This window comes from Lithobates pipiens, unplaced genomic scaffold, assembly GCF_037356315.1.
Source record: "Lithobates pipiens isolate NorthernLeopardFrog02 unplaced genomic scaffold, aLitPip1_a1.2 Scaffold_16, whole genome shotgun sequence".
NCBI lineage: Eukaryota > Metazoa > Chordata > Amphibia > Anura > Ranidae > Lithobates > Lithobates pipiens.
The window spans coordinates 269,792,851-269,813,766 of record NW_027507748.1 but is presented as its reverse complement, the minus strand read 5'-3'; the positions used below and the strand labels follow the sequence as shown (position 1 = coordinate 269,813,766).

The window sequence follows — 20,916 nt, the reverse complement described above, 5'->3', positions numbered from 1 at the left end:
ACCCTAATGCATGAAGCAGGAAAGTAGTAGTGCATCACTTGAGGCACTGGGTATACACAGAGGTAATTATTCCATCACCAGTGCTTTTATATTTAAAACATATATGGCAGATTTTTACCCATGCTGCTAAGCTGATATGCTTATAAGAGAGCCATTTACTTGCTATAATCAGCAAGTCCTGAGATTTCAACCAGACAAGACAACGGATGACTCCACATTTTCTGTTCTAGTTAAAGAATGCAGTGATGGCACCTCCCTTTTTTTTTTTTTTTTTTTTTTTTTTTTTTTTTTTTTACAGTTTTTTAAACCAATACTGTATAAATAATATGCAGAAAATTAGGTTCTCCTTCATTGATTTATTTTGTATGGAATGTCAAAAATCTGAGGTAAAAAAAAAGGAAAATGTACAATTTGACTTATTTAACTTATTGGCAAATGCATATTTATATGAGATATATACTATATGTTCTGTATATCTTGCATAATATACTGTATAATCGTTTACGTACAGAAGGTAATTGTAATAAAGTGGGGAATATTTAGTGTGACTTGTAATCCATGTAAACTTCTATGGACCTAGGCAACCGGCCTCTGATTTAGTAATTTTACTGACATTGCTATGATGTAACATATTTGGCTCATTTACGTATGACCAAAGACTGCTACACCATTGTGCGTCTAATTAAACTATGATAATCATTTCTATTTTATATATCATTTACCTATCGCTCAAAGATTACCGCTCCATCATTATGCTTCTAATGCCGCGTACACACAACCAGACTTTTCGACAGCAAAGGTCAGACAGAACGAATCCGTCGGACAATTCAATCGTGTGTGGGCTCCATCGGACCTTTGCTGTCCAAAACTCTGATGGACTTTAGAAATAGAACATGTTTCAAATTTTTCCGCTGGAACTCTGCCAGACCAAGTTCCTATGGAGAAATACACTTGTCAGCTATTGGCTATTGGCTATGAACTTCCTTATTCTAGTCCGATCGTACGTTGTCACGTTAGAATCCGTCGTACTTTGGTGTGATTGTGTGTGGCCAAGTCTGTTCATTCGGAAAGTCCGTCGGAACTCCGCCGGAAGTCCATCGGGAAGAACATTGTCTTCCACAAAGGGGACGTAATAACATATAGTATGACCTATAAAATAAGTGTATAAAAAAGGCCTACAGTACACTGCTCAGCGCCAAATTATCCCAGCAATTATGAGTTATCTGCTCAAATATATGCAGGTGGAAATATATAAAGCAAAAAATAGCAATAAATAATACCAGTAATAAAATTACTGTATACAGTATATACTGTAATTTGGTCTAACACAGACCAGATAGTATGACCTATATGTTGCTCATTGTTGCTCCTACTATGTTATTGACCATTAATAAGCATTTAGCATTAGGAAAATCTGTATTTTTCAAAAGAAGCGTGGAAGAACTAATGAAAAAAATGAAAGCATGTATTCTGTACATCTCTGCAATACACATTTAGGAGGTTATTGGATGTCTATCAGGATCAACAGCTGTTTTTCTGCACCTGCAGTGTTTATAAAAAGGTAGAACATGGGGACATAGGCTTGTATTGCAGAGATATAGTGAATACTCTATTCTTCCCATGGGCTTTAATTTAATAGCCATTTCTGAGGGTGTCCATACCAGAAATATTTAGTTGAAACGAGAAAGGCTTCTTAAACCTGTTTTGGGTAAATGCTGTTTTTATGGTGCAGTAAAACCTCCTAATGATGATTTTATACTCTGTAGAATGGCTAATGGCTCACTTTGCACTATAAAGGTAACTGGTTACCATGGAGAAGAGTAATCTGCCTGAATAATTTTCCAGATTTTTCTGGGGTTTCAAAATGTTTATACAACATCCTCTTTTGGATTTAGATGGTACCATCAAATCCTGGGAAACAGACACACAAGAATTGTACGTTATTTCTAAAAGTATATTCAGCATTACTAAATACATGCATATAAAAATAATAAGTTTAAACTATTGCTTGTAGATTTTAACTTGACTTTCTATTCTCCCAGGCTGAGCGTCCAGACACTATGCTGGGAGTTGTATGTGGAGCATTACATGTGGCTGATATGAGCCTCAGGAACAGTGTCTCAAACTTCTTACATTCATTGGAAAGGTAGGTGTTAAAGAGGACCTTTTTAGTATCTTTACAAGTCTTCATGATTCCTGATATGTCACAATATACAGCAACAGTATTACTATGCAGAAAAGGTCCATCTGTTCTCATTAAAAAGCCCTTCTTGGATTCCATTCAGTGACTTTGCTTAGGCTGAAATTATGTCATCAATATGTCGCAGATAGGAAAAAGCATTTTCTCAGTCTTCTTTCCCCTTGCAATCAGGAATACTGTAATAGACATACAGGATTATTATTAACCTGCTAGCCAGGATTACCAGAAAGTGACTAGTGTCCTGGGAGCTTCACATCAAGACAAGACTTGCTGTATGATAGTGAATGGCGGTCTCAGCTGGGACCCCTGCCAGGCCACGCCCCCAACACGTTTAATATTGCCCTCCGGAGCTTGTGTTCCCATTGAAAGACTTCCCCTTTATTACTTTTCTGGGTACAACCCAACATTTGTGATTTTCTTAACTTCTTAACTTTCTTAACTGGGACACAGTGTCGGAAACCATGAAATCAGACCGAGACAGAAGTACAGTTAAATCACACTTGTTTAATAATAACAGTAAAAAGAACAAACGTAGTCAATACATAGCCAAAGTTCAGTAACCGCAACAGATAGTCAGCCAAGCCAGAAGTCAGGGATCAAAGTAGTGGATCAGCAGGATCTGGAGCCAGAAGGGATGTCAGCAAAGCCAGTCTTTAAACAGGAATGCAGGAGATGTGATGTGACCAAGGTGAAGGCAGAACTCGACTGGACGGTTTAAGTAGGTAGGACTGACAAGCAGGATCATCAACAGGTGAGTAACTGTGGCGAGAGATAGGAGCTGGCAATTAGCCGATGGCTGAGCGGCCAGCTCTGAGAAGGAAGGGCTGATCCCAGCCCTAACACATAGATGGCAATAAAAAGTGACAAGCGTTCTAATCCCTCTCCCCTCTATCCAAAACTAAAAAAAACTAAAAATAAAATGTTGCCTTTAGTTCTACTTTAGGATGCCCTAAACATACAAATGTTTTTACATTGGACTTGTTTAGTATATCGAAATGAATAAAATATTTTCTGAAATACTTTTATAAATACTCTGCTGCATGGCAATGCTCTTTAAATATAATGAAGGTGTTCATTTCAGCTGAAGAAAATGAAAGTGTTACAATCTATGAAATTTTGCTTTTATCTTCGAACCAGCTCTAGAAATAAGTGAGCTGTACTTTGGTTGCTAACATATTTCAAATCGGCTCCATTTTGTATTCTCTTTTTTATTCTACTATGTTTGTAGATTTAATCCATTCTTTTCCATTGCTTAATTTGTTACAGATTTACACTACTGTAGTCATTTTCATTTACTTCCTTTTTAGGGGGCAAGTGTTACCAGCACACACATTGTTAAATACAGTAGATGTGGAACTCATCTATGAGGGGAATAAATACGTGCTTAAGGTAATAGTGTTGCATGGTTTGAGTATTTCCGGATCTCACTCATGTTACTTCTTTTAAGGGTCCATGAACAATATCTATATATGCATATATATGTTATTTAATACAGTCATTGGCCTGTTCTTGTTGGCACAGTTACATCTTGTATCGGTTAACTTATGATAAAAGCAAACTTTGTGAATAACAGCTTTTATTGTATCTGGTAGTAACTAGTACTAGCAGAGACATAATGCTGGTGGAAATAGTGTCATCTTTTCTTTGTCATCTATTGAGGATAGACCTATACTGTCAGGTTATACTGCTGCCTGCAGGAGAACTGGAAACTGGCAATAAAAAAGCACCTTGACACAGGATAACCACACCCACAACCATCATGCCTCGTGCTCTTAGGACAGAGGGCGTGTTTTTACTTTAGCTCTAATCTCAGTTTATTTGGAAGCTTTGTATGTTATTGTCTACTGCTGGCCGATTCATGCTGGATATCTTAAATCCTGGAAATCTCCCAAGTCAGCGCAGGTTTTCCAGAGTTTACTGCTGTTCTATCTGCGATAGGCCCAAATTTCAGGAAGTTGCTCCAGTCATTTGCAGCTGTCAGTAGATTTAGGCAGTGGAAATTGTGGAAATTTTTCTCTGTGGCAGTCCTGTGATTGGTCAGTAGTGGCTAACTGTCTGTGCAACAGTTGACCTAGGACTGTGCTGTTAAAGACAGGTCAGTATCTGTGGGGATTCCCTGTGGAGCTATTGGTCCAGAGCTGAGTTTTTCTGTTCCTGCCTCTTCAACTCAATGAGGCTTATGCTAGGCTGAGTTTTTTTTTTTTTTTTGTTTGTTTTTTTTTTTTTTAAATACTTTTATTTTTTTATTTTATTTATATATATATATATATATATATATATATATATATATATATATATATATATATATATATAATATTATTTATTAAAAAAAAAAACAGTAAGCCTTACATGTTCTGTGCAACGATATTGCACAGAGTAGTACCTTACTTTCTCTTTGACAATCCCCCACGTGCGCTGTCCACTATTTCTACCTCCTCAGGTGCTACCTTAGCAAGTTGTGTGCTGTGGGGACACCCATGTTCATCCATAGACACATAGTGCCATTAAGTCATGCCCCTGCTCCCTTCTTACAGGTGTTTGACTGACAGCAGCTGGAGCCTATGGCTCCTGCTGCTTTCAATGTCTCCTGTGAGACCAGAAAGTGTGAGGAGCGGTGCTTCACCCGGGACAGGAGTCCTGCAGTCAGATAAGTGGTTAAGGATGGAGGGGGTAAGAACGATCAAAGGGATTTTTATTTTATTTTATCTTAATGCAGAGTGCATGAAGGTAAAAAAAAATAGACTTTAGAACCGCCAAGTACTGAGGCTGTGCATATGGTATTTTCTACAGTAGCAACTATAGTTAACTGGCCATTTTGTGTGAGTTGGCTACATGGGGGAGCCCTCCTTCTTCTTTTTTGCAGGAATTGGTTCCACTTGTCTCTTGTGTGCAGGACTTGAGGCATGATGGTTGTGGGCAGGCTTATCCTGTTCTTTTTTTTTTTTTTTTTTTTTTTTTTTTTTTTTTTTGCGCCAAGAAAATAATTCTACAGTACAACAATCCTATGTTCTCTCTTTTACACAATTATATAATAATATGTGTATATAGTATATTTCCAATGTACTAATGCAAAGATAATGTATTAGGAAAAGGCAGTGTAGACCAGCGTTTATCTATCAACCTTTTTTCCCAAGGCGTCTTTCAGGACAGCACCTGAGAGATAGCGACTCCACCCTCCTCGTTAGGAAACACCTTCTTCCTCCAGACTTTAAAGGGAGGCGCCTCCCTACCACACATCAGTTTTTGTGTTTCCTCCGGCCCGGAGGGAACACCTTTTGGGAAGGAGTCTGTTTCTCTTAGGTGTTCCTGAGGGACTAGGCTTCTTTCCCTTTTTTTCCTCCTTTAGAGACCCGCTGTCCTCCCGACCTACCCACGCCTCGTCAGCGGTAGCAAGCGGGCTCCTCTTCCCCTCTTGTGCTCGGAGAGAGCCGAAGACTCGGTGGCCCGCACGTTCGTAGGCGCGGCGGCGCGCGTGTGCCGCCGCCATGTTTGTTTTCGGCGGTCGCGCCGGAAGTGACAGAGCGGGTCATCGGGTCAGCTGAAACGTTGTTTCCGGCGTGGACGCAGGGGGGAGGAGGGAGGACAGGTGCTGGTGCCTATTTCCGCTTCCGGTCCGGTGCAGCTGCACGGCGTGACTCCGGAGGCGGCGTTTAGCCACAAGTGGATCTCTGCACAGCTGATTATGGAAGATTCAGCGTCTGCAGCGGTGGGGACAGGCACAGGCACCAGCAAAGCCCAGGTAAGAGGCAGCAGTTAAAGTCTGCCTTTCTTTTTCTATTTCCTGGCGTTTGGTCTCGCTCTCTCCTTTCTTTTTTCCCCCCTGGTGGCAAGGGGCCTGTCTGGGCACTAGAAGCTGACTGGTTTCTTCTCAGTGCACCTGTGTGGTGATCCCTATCAAAGCTGAGACTGGGTCTCACTAAGGGTTCCCTGGTTTTTTTCCCTTTTTTTGTCTTTTTCTTCATAGGCTAAGAGCTCTGACCCAAAGAAAAGATGTCCTTCTTGCAGGGCCAAGCTGGGAGAAAATTGGAAGAAAACCTTATGCAGTCCCTGCATTACTTCTTTAGTTAAAGAGGAATCTGCCTCTGTATGTGAGGATCTGGTGGCCTCTGTAAAGAAGGAGCTGTACGCCACGATCCAGAATTTTCGTGACTCACTAGCAAACCCGGCTGCTAGTCAGCCTTCCACTTCAGAGTCTTCCCAGGGGTCTCTCTCAATCCCGGTGTTAGAATCTCTGCCTGAAGACCCTTCAGATAGGGAAAAGCAGTCCACTGCTCTTTCCGTTAAAGATTCGGAAGAGGAGTTGGAGGATTCTGAGGTAGCCCCCTCTAAATTCAAACTGTCCCTTGAAGAGGTCGATGGGCTCCTTAAAGCCATTCATGCTACGCTTGGTTTAAGTGAGGAGAAAAAGGAATTATCACTCCATGACCGCATGTATGCTGGGTTGGATGAGCCTAAGGGCCGAACATTCCCAGTTCATCCGGTCATCTCTGAGGCCATTAGGAAAGAATGGCAGGATCCAGAGAAAAAGCCCTTTTGCTCCAAAGCCCACAAAAGGCGTTTTCCTTTCGAGGAGGACCCTGCAGCAGTATGGAACAAGGTGCCCAGACTGGATGCCGCCTTTTCCCAGGTTTCAAGGTCCACAGATCTGTCCTTTGAGGATATGGGAGTTTTGAAAGATCCGATGGACAAACGCATGGATCTTTTGCTCAAGAGATCATGGCAATCAGTTATGAGCAATTTAAAACCAGCAATGGCCACAACGTGTGTAGCCAGAAATTTAGAATACTGGATTAACCAGTTAAAGTCACATATAGCTGCAGATTCCCCTAAACAGGAAATCTTAGATTCTTTTCCTACCCTGATTACGGCAGTGGCCTATGTTGCAGATGCCTCAGCTGAGGCAATTAAGATATCGGCCAGGTCAGCAGCTCTAACTAATGCTGCAAGAAGAGCCTTATGGCTTAAAACCTGGCCGGGTGACTCGGCTTCAAAGAATAAGCTGTGTGGGTTACCCTTTTCAGGAGACTTGCTCTTCGGCTCTGACCTCGATAATATTCTTGACAGGACAGCCGATAAAAAGAGGTCCTTTCCGGTCAAAAAGAAAAAGCAGGTACCAAAGCGTCTTTTTCGACCTCAAAAAACTCAGGATCAGGACAGCAAGTTGCAAGGGAGAAGGAAAAGTTGGTCCGCCCCGAAGCCGAAGGGTAGAGGCGGAATTCTCTTCCGTCCTCCTACACAGGCCGAAAAATCGCAATGACTCGTCTCTGCGGGTGGGCGGAAGACTACAAGAATTTCTTCCGCAGTGGTCAGGGATAACTTCAAATCAGTTTATCCTGACCACTCTCGCGCAGGGTTACTCACTCGAGTTTGTCAACGACCCCCCAAAAAGGTTCCTGATTACCAACACCCCGCGGGACCCAGTAAGGGCCCTGGCCATGAAGTCCTCTCTAGAGGAACTGATGCAACAGGGCGTAGTAGTACAGGTACCCCTGCAAGAACAGCAGGAGGGGTTTTATTCCCATGTTTTCCTAGTAAAGAAACCGACAGGGAAGTTTCGGTTGATTCTCAACCTAAAACCTTTAAACGAGTCCATAAGGTACAGGAAGTTCAAAATGGACTCAATTTTTTCGGTCAGAAACCTGTTGACGCCAGGATGTTTTATGGCGTCAGTAGATTTAAAAGACGCATACCTACATGTTCCGATCTCTCCCCAGTCTCAGAAGTTTCTCAGGCTGGCGGTGAGGTTGGGGGGTATGGTTCATCATCTCCAGTTCAGGGCCCTACCCTTCGGCCTGTCATCATCTCCCCGAATTTTTACCAAAATAATGGCAGAAGCTTTAGCGCCACTGCGTCTTCAGGGAATCGCAGTTATTCCTTATTTAGACGATCTGCTGTTTTTCGCCCCATCCAGCGAGGAATTGCAGACCAATCTAGGCAAAGCTCGCAGCCATCTGGAGGCGTTGGGTTGGATTTTGAACCTCCAAAAGTCGTCCCTAAACCCATCTCAGGAGATTCGGTTTTTAGGGTTTCTAATAAATTCGGTGGAGCAAAAAATCTTCCTTCCCTTAGACAAAAAGGACAGGATTTCCGGTGCAGTGTCTTTATTACAGACCAGCCAAAATCTGACAGTAAGACAGGTTATGTCAGCTTTGGGAGTTCTGACTTCAGCAATGCCAGCAGTCCAGTGGGCAAGAATGCATTTCAGGTGTCTGCAGGCTTTCCTTCTAAAATCTTGGGATCACACAGTGGCATCCCTAGAGGCAGAGGTGAGAATGTCAACCCAGGTAAAAAGGTCCCTATGGTGGTGGAAAAGACAGGATGTCTTATCGGAAGGGTTAGTCTGGGCTTTTCCAGTCGGGAAAAGACTAACAACCGACGCCAGTTCCTGGGGGTGGGGAGCCCATCTAGGAACACGTTTCACTCAGGGGTCCTGGGCCAAAGAGGAGACAATAAGGTCCTCAAACTGGAGGGAACTCAGGGCGATTGCCTTGGCTCTGGAGTTGTTTGTTCAGGAACTTCAGTCCCATCACGTCCAGGTCCTAACAGACAATGCCACGGCAGTGGCTTATTTAAACAGACAGGGGGGTACAAGAAGCAGGTCGCTTCAGGTACTGGCCATGGAGATTCTTCGGTGGGCGGAAAAACATTTGTTATCCCTATCAGCAGTCCACCTAAAAGGGGATCTAAACAGGGTAGCGGACTTCCTAAGCAGAAACGCTATTCGGGAAGCAGAATGGTCTCTAAACCCGGAGGTATTCACAATGATTGCCGGAAAATGGGGTTTACCAGAAGTAGACCTGTTCGCCTCAAGGGTGAACGCCCAGGTTCCCCAGTTCTTTTCCCTGGACAGTCGCGATGGCTCGCTGGGCACAGATGCGCTAGCTTATCCATGGGAATTTCGTCTTTGCTATGCTTTCCCCCCATTTCAGTTAATCCCGTTAATTTTAAGAAAAATTCAGAGGGAGAAGGTACCAGTTATTCTAATCACTCCCTTTTGGCCAAAAAGGGCTTGGTTTTCGACAGTTCTAGGCCTGGCAATCAAGCCTTGTTGGCGTCTGCCCCTCAGACACGATCTGTTGTTGCAGGGCCCAGTGAACCATCCAGGAGTGGCCAGCCTGGCTCTCACGGCCTGGTTTCTGAAAGGCAGCTCCTTAGGAGCAAGGGGTTTTCCAACCGTTTGATCTCGACCCTTTTAGCAAGTAGGAAAAGGGTTACGAGGGCCATTTATTCTAAGCTCTGGAAGCGTTATAAAACTTGGTGTTTGTCAGCCGCCCAGGTGCCAGGGAGCCTTGTCTCCATCTTGGAGTTTTTACAAGATGGTGCAGACAAGGGACTGGCAGTTAGTACCCTGAGGGTGCAGGTAGCAGCCCTGACGGTGTTCTTAGAAAAATCTGTGGCCTCAGATCCGCTGGTGATCAGGTTCTTTAGAGCTCTTAAAAGATCTAGGCCAGCTCCTGTTAAGGTTTTTCCTAGATGGGATTTGTCGGTAGTCCTACAGTCTCTAACAAAAGGGCCTTTTGAGCCTCTTGTGGAGGCTTCCCTTAGGTTTCTCACATTAAAAACCGTGTTTCTGATTGCCATTGTCTCTGCACGCAGGATCAGTGAGCTAAATGCTCTGTCAATTAAAGAACCATATCTTTCCATTTTTCCTGACAGAGTTATTCTTAGAACAGATGCAAAATTCTTACCGAAGGTAGCTTCAGTTCAGAACCGTATACAGGACATAGTACTGCCAACGTTTTGTGTTAACCCCAAAGGAAATAAGGAGACTTCTTTCCATACTTTGGACGTCAGAAGGACTCTGCTGAGTTATTTAGAAAGGACGGAGTCCTTCAGGCGTTCAGATTCACTGTTTGTACTCTTCTCAGGAAGAAAAAAGGGTTTTCAGGCTTCTAAAGTTACTTTAGCTAGATGGCTGAAATTAGCTATCTCAGAGGCATATTCCCAGGCAGGGTTATCTCCTCCAGCAGGAATTTGTGCACACTCAACCAGAGCTCTGGCGTCTACGTGGGCAGAGAGAGCTGGTGCCACCCCTGAGCAGATCTGCAAGGCGGCGACGTGGTCGAGTTTTCACACATTTGTGAAACATTATAGACTGGATCTCACTTCTGCCAGCGATCAGGCGTTTGGCAGAAAGGTCCTGCAAGCTGTTGTCCCGCCCTAAGGGGTAAGTCTCTGTTATCCTCTCAGGTGCTGTCCTGAAAGACGCCTTGGGAAAGACCAAGTTAGACTTACCGGTAACTTGTTTTCCAGAAGTCTTTCAGGACAGCAAGCATCCCGCCCTATGGTATTATATTACGCTACGCTGTGACTAACGTATGTGTTTATGTGTTCCAGCCGGGGCCGGAGGTTCTCTTCTACAACTGATGTGTGGTAGGGAGGCGCCTCCCTTTAAAGTCTGGAGGAAGAAGGTGTTTCCTAACGAGGAGGGTGGAGTCGCTATCTCTCAGGTGCTGTCCTGAAAGACTTCTGGAAAACAAGTTACCGGTAAGTCTAACTTGGTCTTTCAGCCATTTAATCCTGTGCAAAATCTCGGGGGGCACCCCACTCTAAAATGTAAAAAATTGAAATGTTAATTATGAATGGAAAACCTGATCCTGGGAAGATGCACACAACTACTTCAATGAAATTGACATTATCTTGATATCAGCCCTCCTTGACATCAGAGGTCCCTCTTCCCATAAGAAGTCTCCCTTTACCTCAGAGGTTCCCTTATGACATCAATGTCACCCCTTCACATCAGAGACCCCCATCACATCAGAGGCCCCCTATACATAAGAGTCCCCCAATTCTGGGCAGACTGGGTCCCATGCTCGCAGCATTCCGGGGTGCCCTAGCACCTTGGTTGAGAAACACAGGTGTAAACAGTAGCAGAGTGCAGTTTCATTTCTATTTTGCTTGCAGCTTATTGTGGAAATTATTCTCTAGTCCAGTTCAAAGGTGTGTTTTAAAAGGGAAAAATGTGCACACGTAAAGGTAAATTGTTATTAAAGTATAATATGTATACATTATATGAATATATTTATTTACTGTGTTCATAGTCTTCAGATCAGTGAACTCCCGGTGAGCTAGTTAGTCAATCACCAGTAAGTTAATTTAATTTAACTGCTTCTCACCCAGCCACTGTACATATACAGCTGGGTGGAAAATGTGGCACGTCCTCCCAGATGCATGACTCATGGACGCCCTTGGAGGTGCGCAGTACCACGATCCTTGACCGATCTGTTCACTGGACAGGGGGATCACAGATCTAGGTACAGGGCTGCTTTACTTATCCTTGGTTCCATATGATTGCTATGATCAATCACAGTAATCACATTAAGAGTATTAAATAAGGGCTGTCCTTTATGCCATTGTTTACTACTGTGATCTCTGTGATCATTCACGGCGATTGCATGGTACAGGACCAACCACATTGTACTCTATGACTTGATTAGTAAGGGGGTAAAAGTGTCCGGTGTTGAAGTGGTTAAACAGGCTTTTGATAAATGTAGGTTTATACTCGGACAAAAATATTAAAAGCAAGACAAGAAAAAAAACTCCTAAGTGTATTTGTGCGTGTGCATGATTTTGATTGTGTGGTTTATTTATTTATTTATTTATTTTGCTCTCACTCTGTTTATATTGTGATGCTGCTGGTTTACAAACAAAGATATTTTAATCACATTTGCAGATAATTTTTTTATATGATTCCTATTATATGTAATGAACTGACATAACATTTACTCATCAAATTATTTTGTGATGAATTCAGGTTACACGTCAGTCTCCAAATTCTTATGTGGTCATAATGAACAAATCGTATGTGGAAGTGGATGTGCACAGGTTGAGTGACGGGGGCCTGCTTTTGTCATATGATGGCAGCAGCTACACTACATATATTAAAGAAGAAATTGATAGGTAACCCTCATACCCCTGTTTTGTGTTTCTGTTCTATTTGATTATTATTATTATTATATTCTTATTATTTGATAACGGTCATTTTGGAATCTTCAGTGTCTTTCTATGTTAAATGCAAAGAGTGTGAGAAAAAGGGAATAGAAGCTTTAATAATTTTTATAATTGTCCAGAAGATGTCTATAGATGTGTGTGTATGTATGTGTGTGTGTGTGTGTGTGTGTGTATGTGTGTATATAATATAATATAATATAATATTATATATATATATATATATATATATATATATATATATATATATATATATATATATATATATGTGTGTGTATGTATATGTATATGTATGTGTGTGTGTGTAATCATCAGCCCCTGACCTGGCTGACTATAGTTTGACTGGGAGATAGTATTGTGTCTTTGGACACTCAGCAATTTGTACAGGCCCCCAATGGTCCACAGGTCTTGGTAGAAGAATCAATAAGGAAGCCTGGACCTTTCCAACTCATGGGTATTGCGCTTAGTAGAGCAGGCTAGGGCATGCTTGGTTGACATACTGTACATGCACACGAATGCTGTATTTAAAAAAAAAAAAAAAAAAATTGTGGATGAGAACTTAAAGGATGTCTATCTTCAGAATTCTATGCTATTTATTTTTTCCTCATTCAAAGTTTTTATTGAAGAAAATTTTCAAACGCTACTAGTTTCAAAAGGGGGTTCCAATGGTTGATGTCAGTGATGTCTCATAATGTTGCAGCAATACGTATGTGGTGCTGTAATGCTTTCAGGTTAATGTAGCATTGTCAAGTTAGAAACAGTCCTCAGAGAGAGAATGAAAAGCAGGGAAGGGAGGCCAATGTAAAACGAAAGGAAGAGGGAAAGGGTCAGGTCGGGTTGACAACTCAGGATTGCAGGTCGAACCCAACTCAAGATAGCCAGCGGCATCCCAGATGCCTAGAGATCTAGCAATTGCTAGTAAAAATTGCTTAATACCTAGCGATAAATTGTTTGCAGTATATTTCTCAGGCATAGTATCAATTCATTTAGCCAATAGTTTGGTTTTTTGTTAAAGAATGTCCAATGGAGTCCATATTAAACTTCCCCTAGAGTAAAGGAGCTTTTGCAATGGTTTGGCTTGGGGCTCTCAAAACATGAGTTATTCGGATGAATTGGTGGTTCATTCTTCTGGTTTCAAGGAGTGGCTCTATGAGATTCATAGCAATGGGAACTTGTAATAGATTTTAAAGCATAGTCTAAACATGTTGGGCAGAGTTGGAGATTGTTTTGATTGGATGGGAAAAGGAGAGCTATTCCAGACCATCTGAATGCAGATTGGGCATGATTACATAAAAAATGTGTGTATTGTGATTGTGTTTTTTTTTTTCAGCAACATTTTTTGAGTGAGTACCTGGTTTCCTTATAAGATGGAGGATACTGGGTGCTACATTTTCTTGCACCACAAGATTTATATAGCACATATGCACTCTTTCCCACTGTTCGATACAAAGACTTTGGGATAAAAGATTAATTTTATATAAATTCACTGATTTGTTTTGTTGCATTTTAATATAATAACTCACATGAGACTTTATAATTGGATGATTTTTTTTATGTTCACACTTATTGGTGAATTGATTCACTAGAGGTGTATTATTGCACTTATTGATATTTTTTGGCAAGTATTTCTTTATATGTTTGAAGGTCCAATAGTGAAGCACGATTGCTCTAATGCATATATGTTTAAAGACATTTTTTTTACCGCTGTATTTGTTTTGTATCTGTGGCTCAAGATTTTTTCACTCCTAGTCTAAAACACATCTCAATAATTATTGGACATGACCACCAAGTATGGAAAAAGGTGCTTGGGTCTTAACAACCCATAAAACAGTCAGGGGAGCCCCCTAGTATCATGTGTGCTATTCTAGTAGGGACATAGTACCATCGGGTTAACATCTTATAATTGGTTTCCAGGGCATTCGCATTTTGAGAGGAAACGATTTGATGGTGTGTCATATTTTTGGACCACATTTCAGGATGCTATTTATTTTTTAACAGGTACCGCATCACTATTGATAATAAAACCTGTGTCTTTGAGAAAGAAAATGATCCTTCAATCCTGCGCTCTCCTTCAGCTGGCAAGCTTATACAGTATGTGGTGGAGGATGGCGGCCATGTATTTGCTGGACAATGCTTCGCTGAGATAGAGGTATTATAGTCATTAACTTATTATATAGAGTATGTTCTGTTTAATTTTATCCTATGTGCAGTCAATAATTAAGTGAAACTAAGTATGAATTTGATATCCAAGTAGGTCCAGTAAGTAATAATTTCATAAATGACTTGGAGACCAGAGCAGACTCTTCCTCGATGTGTTCTGTAAACAAAGCATGTAACTGAAAGACTTGACAGACAAGTTGTGAGATGTAAGTAGTCCCTTTTGACACCTGAGGAAAACTATGTAAAGTTACAATCACTTCCTCAACATGTAAACACTAGTAGGTAGATAAGGAAGTATTTGGGTACTATGACAACCATGTGTTATACCTTCCTACAGGAGCCATCTGAGCAGAGGAACTTATGCTTGCACCATACCCTTAATACCTTTGCAAGACTAACCGTAATTATAGTTACAATACAATTTTAAAAATAACCCTTGTTGCTGGGAAAAGCTAACCTAAATATAAGGTTTATATAAAGGGAAAACTCTTTGCAGTTAATACAGCTACATTATTTGCGGAGAACAAAATCAAGTTATGCATGTGGAGAGGAACAGAAGGGTGATAGACTCTAGATGGACTTCTGTAGTTCAGTGGGCCAAGATGGTTGGAATTTCAGTGCAGCAGAGGCACTATTATCAGCCCAAACAGGAACTGAGGAGCACAATGAATTTTTGGTAGATCAATAGACATTATTCTGTACTTTCGATAAAACATGGAGAACTGTACATGTAGTGCAGAAATGTACTAAATGGTTTCTCTTTTTTTATTTTGCTATCACATACATTTCACCTAACCTTCAAATGAACAATTTACCTGCCAACACCTACATTTGATCCCCAACCTTAATACTTAACCCTTACCCCTAAACACATGCTGCTGCCAATATAAAGGGTACTCTCTCTGTCTGATTTAAAATAAATTTTTATTATGAAGAATATAAGGGATAATACCTCGAACAACTAAAAACAAAGGTGAATGGAAATGGGAATTGTGAACTGAAGATCAAACTATCAGATTTCATACATTAGCATTTTTTGTGTTTCATGTGTACAATGCATCAACATCTGTGCCTATGTCTTCTTCTGGAAACATTATGAAAGGAGGATGGGTTTCATATTCCAAATATGAGAGAATAGTCACCTCCAGACTCAAGTGTGAAAAAAGTCTTAAAGTTGCTGTTAAAGAGAATTTCTAATTATTAGGATGTTAAGGGCAGACATAAAATCAGCAATTTTTTTTTTTTTTTAGCATTGTCCATAGTTTTAGCACAAATGGTTTTGATGGCATCAAGCTTGCTTCCAATCTTGGCTGTCATTTCTAAAACGAAATCTCTAAGAAAAATATAAAGTATATTGAAAAGTAATATTTAACTACTTTGACTTCAACTTTCCAAACACATCTGAAATGTACATTTTATAAAATCCTCCTGCATATTGCACTTTCCATTTGTTCAACACTCAATGGACGTTACAATGCTTTTTTCAGTCTAAGTCTATTGTGAAACAGCTTAATGAAGCAAGGGAACAAAGCTGATGTAGCTTGTTCAGGTGAGAGACATAAGAAATAGATTTTCTGCTTGACAAGTCCTAATGCTTCACTCATTGCAATCACACTATATGAAAGGAGTAACCAACTGGGAAACCTGACACGGCATACTGGTATGAGCAAGTGGTACAAATTACCCTTTTTGTACTATAGCTAACTGAAGCAAAAGAATTTCCCAATATAAGGTTACATTGCATTTTAGTAGACAAAAAAGAACAAACTTAAAGCCGAACTCCAGTACAACTAAAAATGCTCCCTTGTAGTGGGGCTGCACTCACACTGCAATGGTTAAATATTCATATTTATATAGGAGATTTGGAAAAATTGTTTTGCTTACTCCACGTATGGACCACCAGGCTCCTTAGTGCTGCTAGACCTTTCCTGGCAACCTCTTCTCCGCTCTAAGTTCCTCTGGTGTCATCATGACCAAAGCCCTACATTGGACTTGACGATGCTGAGGAACAGTCCACTGCTGGAGCATGGAATATTGCTTTTCCCACCCCCTAGACAGAAATAAGCAGTTTTAACCCTTGCAGTGCGGGCACAGCCCCTCTGCAAGGGAGGACTTACATTTTTCCTGGAGTTGGGTTGTAAAGAGGAACTAATCTCTTGAAGCTGTGCACAAAATAGGTAGACAAGGGGCAAAGCAGTGTCTTAATCTCACACTGCAGAGATACAGCTATGAGGCTGTAGGCACAGGAGTGCCTGGGCACCCTCACATACCAGCAAGTGTATTTCAGTAGGTATGCAACACAAAAGGTACTTCTTTTTTTTTTTTTTTTTTGTAGGCACAATTAACATTTATACATTTCTCTATAGCAAAGCAAACCTTTACTTGTTAAGTTCAGTATCACTCTAATTCTAAGAACATAAATGTAAACGTAATTGGCAATAGCCGTGTTCATAGGCCAATGCAACCAATCAAGCTTGACTCCAGTTTGACTAATTTAACACTGTAACAGTCAACTGTGTAGTGTTTATTGGTATGTTATGCATTGTCCCTTTGTAGTTGCACTGGCTTTTGACTGTTTCTATGGGAAATATAGCTTTAAGGTATGGGGAACCATAGAGTTTTCAGCAGAATGCTCTGAAACATTTCATGTCACTGTTCTTGTTATCAGTCAGCCAATTATCAGAGTCAAACATGAACATTTCCCCCTGGACAAAAAAAGTCTGTGCAATAATAATGGATAATAAAATACTTTATCACTATTTTTGCCAGGCTTTACAATATGAGTTTTTTTTTTTTTTTATTAGAAAAATGAAACTATGCATATTTTTTAGCATGCTTTTGAGATGTTTATATGAACATATGTACATGTTCTATGCATATAGTTTTATATTGTTGAGTATGTATCTGTGGGATGGATCAGTGTGTTGCAATATATAATTTACAAATGTTCTTCTGTAGGTTATGAAGATGGTGATGACCCTGACAGCCATGGAGTCAGGCTGTATACACTACGTGAAACGTGCAGGTGCTGTCTTGGAACCTGGATGTGTAATTGCTAAACTTCAACTAGATGACCCCAGCAGAGTGCAGCAGGTAGATCAATTAATTATGGGCAAAACTTTGGTCTTCTATTTTTGTCAGTACTTTTATTTATATGCCTTATAATTGCTAATGATGATGCTCAACTAGTGCTTCAAAAGCCACAAATGGTTTCCTTTTCTTCCTTTCCTTTTCCACGAGCTAACATGTACCTAGGATCTATTAGGTGTTTTATAATAAGCATGCAACAAAAGCTCACCAAAACCAATCTAATAGTATCTCAGCTTAGACTTATCTAAAGCCTCCAAACTGTTTAGACCCTTTTCACACTGACGCAGTTTTCAGGCATTTTAGTGCTAGAAATAGCCTCAAAAAAGCACCTGAAAACTGCCTCCCATTCATTGCCATAAATGTGCTTTCATACTCGGGCGGTGCACTTGTGGGATGTTAGAAAAAGTCCAAAATGCCCAGCACTTTAGCTCTGTTTTAGCGGTGCTGCAGTGTGAAAAGGGTCTTAATATAGTTTGAACGGGGTAAAGGAGTATTAAAACACCTGTCAGGTTTTCTGCTGTCTGTATCCTTGCTGGGGAGATTCACCTGCTTTAATTTTTCTGGTGCCTCTTGTCTCTGATACAGACAAGGATGGGAAAGCCACAATTTTGCAGTTGTCACATAAATGAGGGAAAATTTTCCAATGGATGCATCTTTTCCAGTGACAGCTGTCTAAAGCCGCGTACACACGTAGCCGTCTGTCCGACGTACTTAGTCTGGCGGACTTCCCGCCAGACTGTCCGTCGGACTTTCTGAACGGGCTACTTGCCCACACACGGCACTTTTTCAGTGGACTAATACGGCGTACTAAGTCCGCCGTACTATCCGCCCAACTTTTGAAATGAACAGACTCGCCCACACACGCGGAGGAAAGTCCGCTCATTTCGAGCGCGTCTCCAGGTAGGCGGGGCCCGCGAAGGATACATTGCTGGCCCCACCGCCTGGTATGGACTTAAAGGGGAACCCCAACGCTGAAAAAAATCGGCGTGGGCGTCCTCCCAGGTCCACATCAGACCCTTGCCGAGCACGCTACCCGGCCGGCCAGGAAAGGGGGGCGAGCGTACCAGGCCGCGTGCCCTCAACATGGGGGGTGCCTTGGCGCGGCCCCCCCACCCCAAAGCACCTTGTCCCCATGTTGATGAGGACAAGGGCCTCTTCCCGACAACCCTGGCCGTTGGTTATCGGGGTCTGCGGGCGGGGGGCTTATCGGAATCCGGGAGCCCCCTTTAATAAGGGGGGCCCTGGATACCGGCCCCCCAGCCTATGTGAATGAGTATGGGGTACAATGTACCCCTACCTATTCACCTGTAAAATAAAGTACAAAAAAAACACAACACACAAGGGTTAAAATAGTTTATTGCACAGCTCCGGGGGTCTTCCGTCTTCGGGGTCTTCTCACCGGACTCCTCCGCTATCTTCTTGTAGCTCCTTTACTAGCGGAGGAGCCCGGCTTTCTTCCTCGCCGCCGCCCTTCTTCCGACTTCGGGGGTCTTGTCCCCCTCTTCGGTTCTTCTGCCGGGCCACCGTGCTTCCTTCTTCTAGCTTCTTCTTCTTCTTCTTCTTCTTCAGATGTTGCCTCGCCGAGTCCTCTGCTCACAATGACGGGGACCAGGCACGTGGCGACTTATATAGGGACAAGGGGCGGGGTGATCGGTTGATGTCACATGGGTTGATGTCACATGGCGACAGTCCCAGCATCCTCCGGGACTGTGACATTGTAAGGGGGCGGGGTCACCGTGTGACAACCCATGTGACATCAACCAAAGACCCCGCCCCTTGTCCCTATATAAGTCGCCGCGTGCCCGGTCCCTGTCATTGTGAGCGGAGGACTCGGCGAGGCAACATCTGAAGAAGAAGGGAAGGCGGCGGCGGCAGAAGAACCGAAGAGGCGGACAAGACCCCCGAAGTCGGAAGAAGGGCGGCGGCGAGGAAGAAAGCCAGGCTCCTCCGCTAGTAAAAGAGCTACAAGAAGATAGCGGAGGAGTCCGGCGAGAAGACCCCCGAAGACGGAAGACCCCCGGAGCTGTGCAATAAACTATTTTAAGCCTTGTGTGTTGTGTTTTTTTTTTTGTACTTTATTTTACAGGTGAATGGGTAGGGGTACATTGTACCCCATACTCATTCACATAGGGTGGGGGGGGGCGGTATCCGAGGGCCCCCTTATCAAAGGGGGCTCCCGGATTCCGATAAGCCCCCCGCCTGCAGACCCCGACAACCAACGGCCAGGGTTGTCGGGAAGAGGCCTGTCACGTACCTAGTAGTTGAGCCTGGAATGCAGGGAGCGGCCCCTCGTATCCCCTGGCTAATGAACCCCTGGAGATGGAGACAGGTATTCAAAAGTTCAGGGGGCACAAGTGCCTGGCAGGTAGGACTGGTCCGGATAAGCAGCTGGGCACCGACAGCAAGTGGGTAGAGCTGATGGTACTTGACTGTAGCAGGCAGGCACAAGTGCGGAGACTGGCTGGTAGGTGGGCATCAGGAAATACTGGAACCCCAACAGGTAAACAGGAACAGCGGAGTCGGGTACAGGCCGGGTCAGCAGGAATCGATCAGCAAGGTACAAGAGGATGAGGCAGAGACGTGGTCAGACAAGCAGAGGTCGTAGGCAGGCAGCAACGGATCAAGGTCAAAGAACAAGCCGGGTATCAAGGATCAAGGTAACAGGTACTGGTACAGAAAGCAAGGTCACGGACACGCTGTAGACTGGACAGCACGGATGGAAGGGAGCCAGTGGCTTAAGAAGACCTTAGGGCGCCAAACGGACGTACGACGGGTCAGCGCGCCCCCGCGAGTAGACGTGCTCCCGTTCGTGACCCACGTGCGTGTGCGCGCTCGTTCGTGTTGACGCGAGTGCGTTCGTTAGCTTTAGCGCGCGTCAAAGGGAAACGACAGGCTCTCCACGACAGGTTTCTACGGGTAAGTCTCCTGTGTATGGCCGAAACGTCAGAGTGATCGTGACATTGCCCCCCCCCCAAGGGGCAGCCCCCGGATGCCCAACTGAGCCAACTTGTTCGGGTGGGAGTTCTTGAAAGCACGGATGAGTCTCTTGGCATGAATGTTAGCCTCTGGCTCCCAGGAGTTCTCTTCGGGTCCGTACCCCTTCCACTTGACTAAGAATTGGACCTGGTTCTTTCTCTTCCTACAGTCCAGAATGGCCTCGATTTCAAACTCAATCTCCCCATTGACCAACACAGGTTCCGGGGGACAGGAGGTCCTGTCAGTGAAGGGGTCCGCGACTGCAGGTTTGAGAAGCGATACGTGGAACACTGGATGAATTCGGAAGGATTCAGGAAGTTCTAGTTCAAATGCCACGTCATTTAATTTCCTCTTGATTGGGAAGGGACCCAGGAATTTCGGGCCCAACTTCTTGGAGGGACAGGACAGTCTAAGATTTAAGGTGGACAACCAGACCCGATCCCCGACCTTAAGATCCAGCTCCCCTCTTCTCCTTCTGTCGAAGACTTCCTTGTTATGCTCTTGTGACCTGGCCAGGGTTTCTCGTAAGAGCTTGTTATTTT

General features: G+C 43.0%; 1 protein-coding gene across 2 annotated transcripts in view; it reads left to right on the top strand.

The window, feature by feature from the left end:
• Nucleotides 1-20,916, top strand: part of ACACA (acetyl-CoA carboxylase alpha) — a 480,408-nt gene that overhangs the window by 72,419 nt on the left and 387,073 nt on the right. For both annotated transcript variants that reach the window (XM_077481395.1, XM_077481394.1), the window contains exons 15-19: nucleotides 2,043-2,146; nucleotides 3,508-3,589; nucleotides 11,955-12,100; nucleotides 14,147-14,297; nucleotides 17,267-17,401. In XM_077481395.1, coding sequence (XP_077337521.1) covers nucleotides 2,043-2,146; nucleotides 3,508-3,589; nucleotides 11,955-12,100; nucleotides 14,147-14,297; nucleotides 17,267-17,401 — 618 coding nt within the window. The remainder of the gene's footprint in view (nucleotides 1-2,042; nucleotides 2,147-3,507; nucleotides 3,590-11,954; nucleotides 12,101-14,146; nucleotides 14,298-17,266; nucleotides 17,402-20,916) is intronic.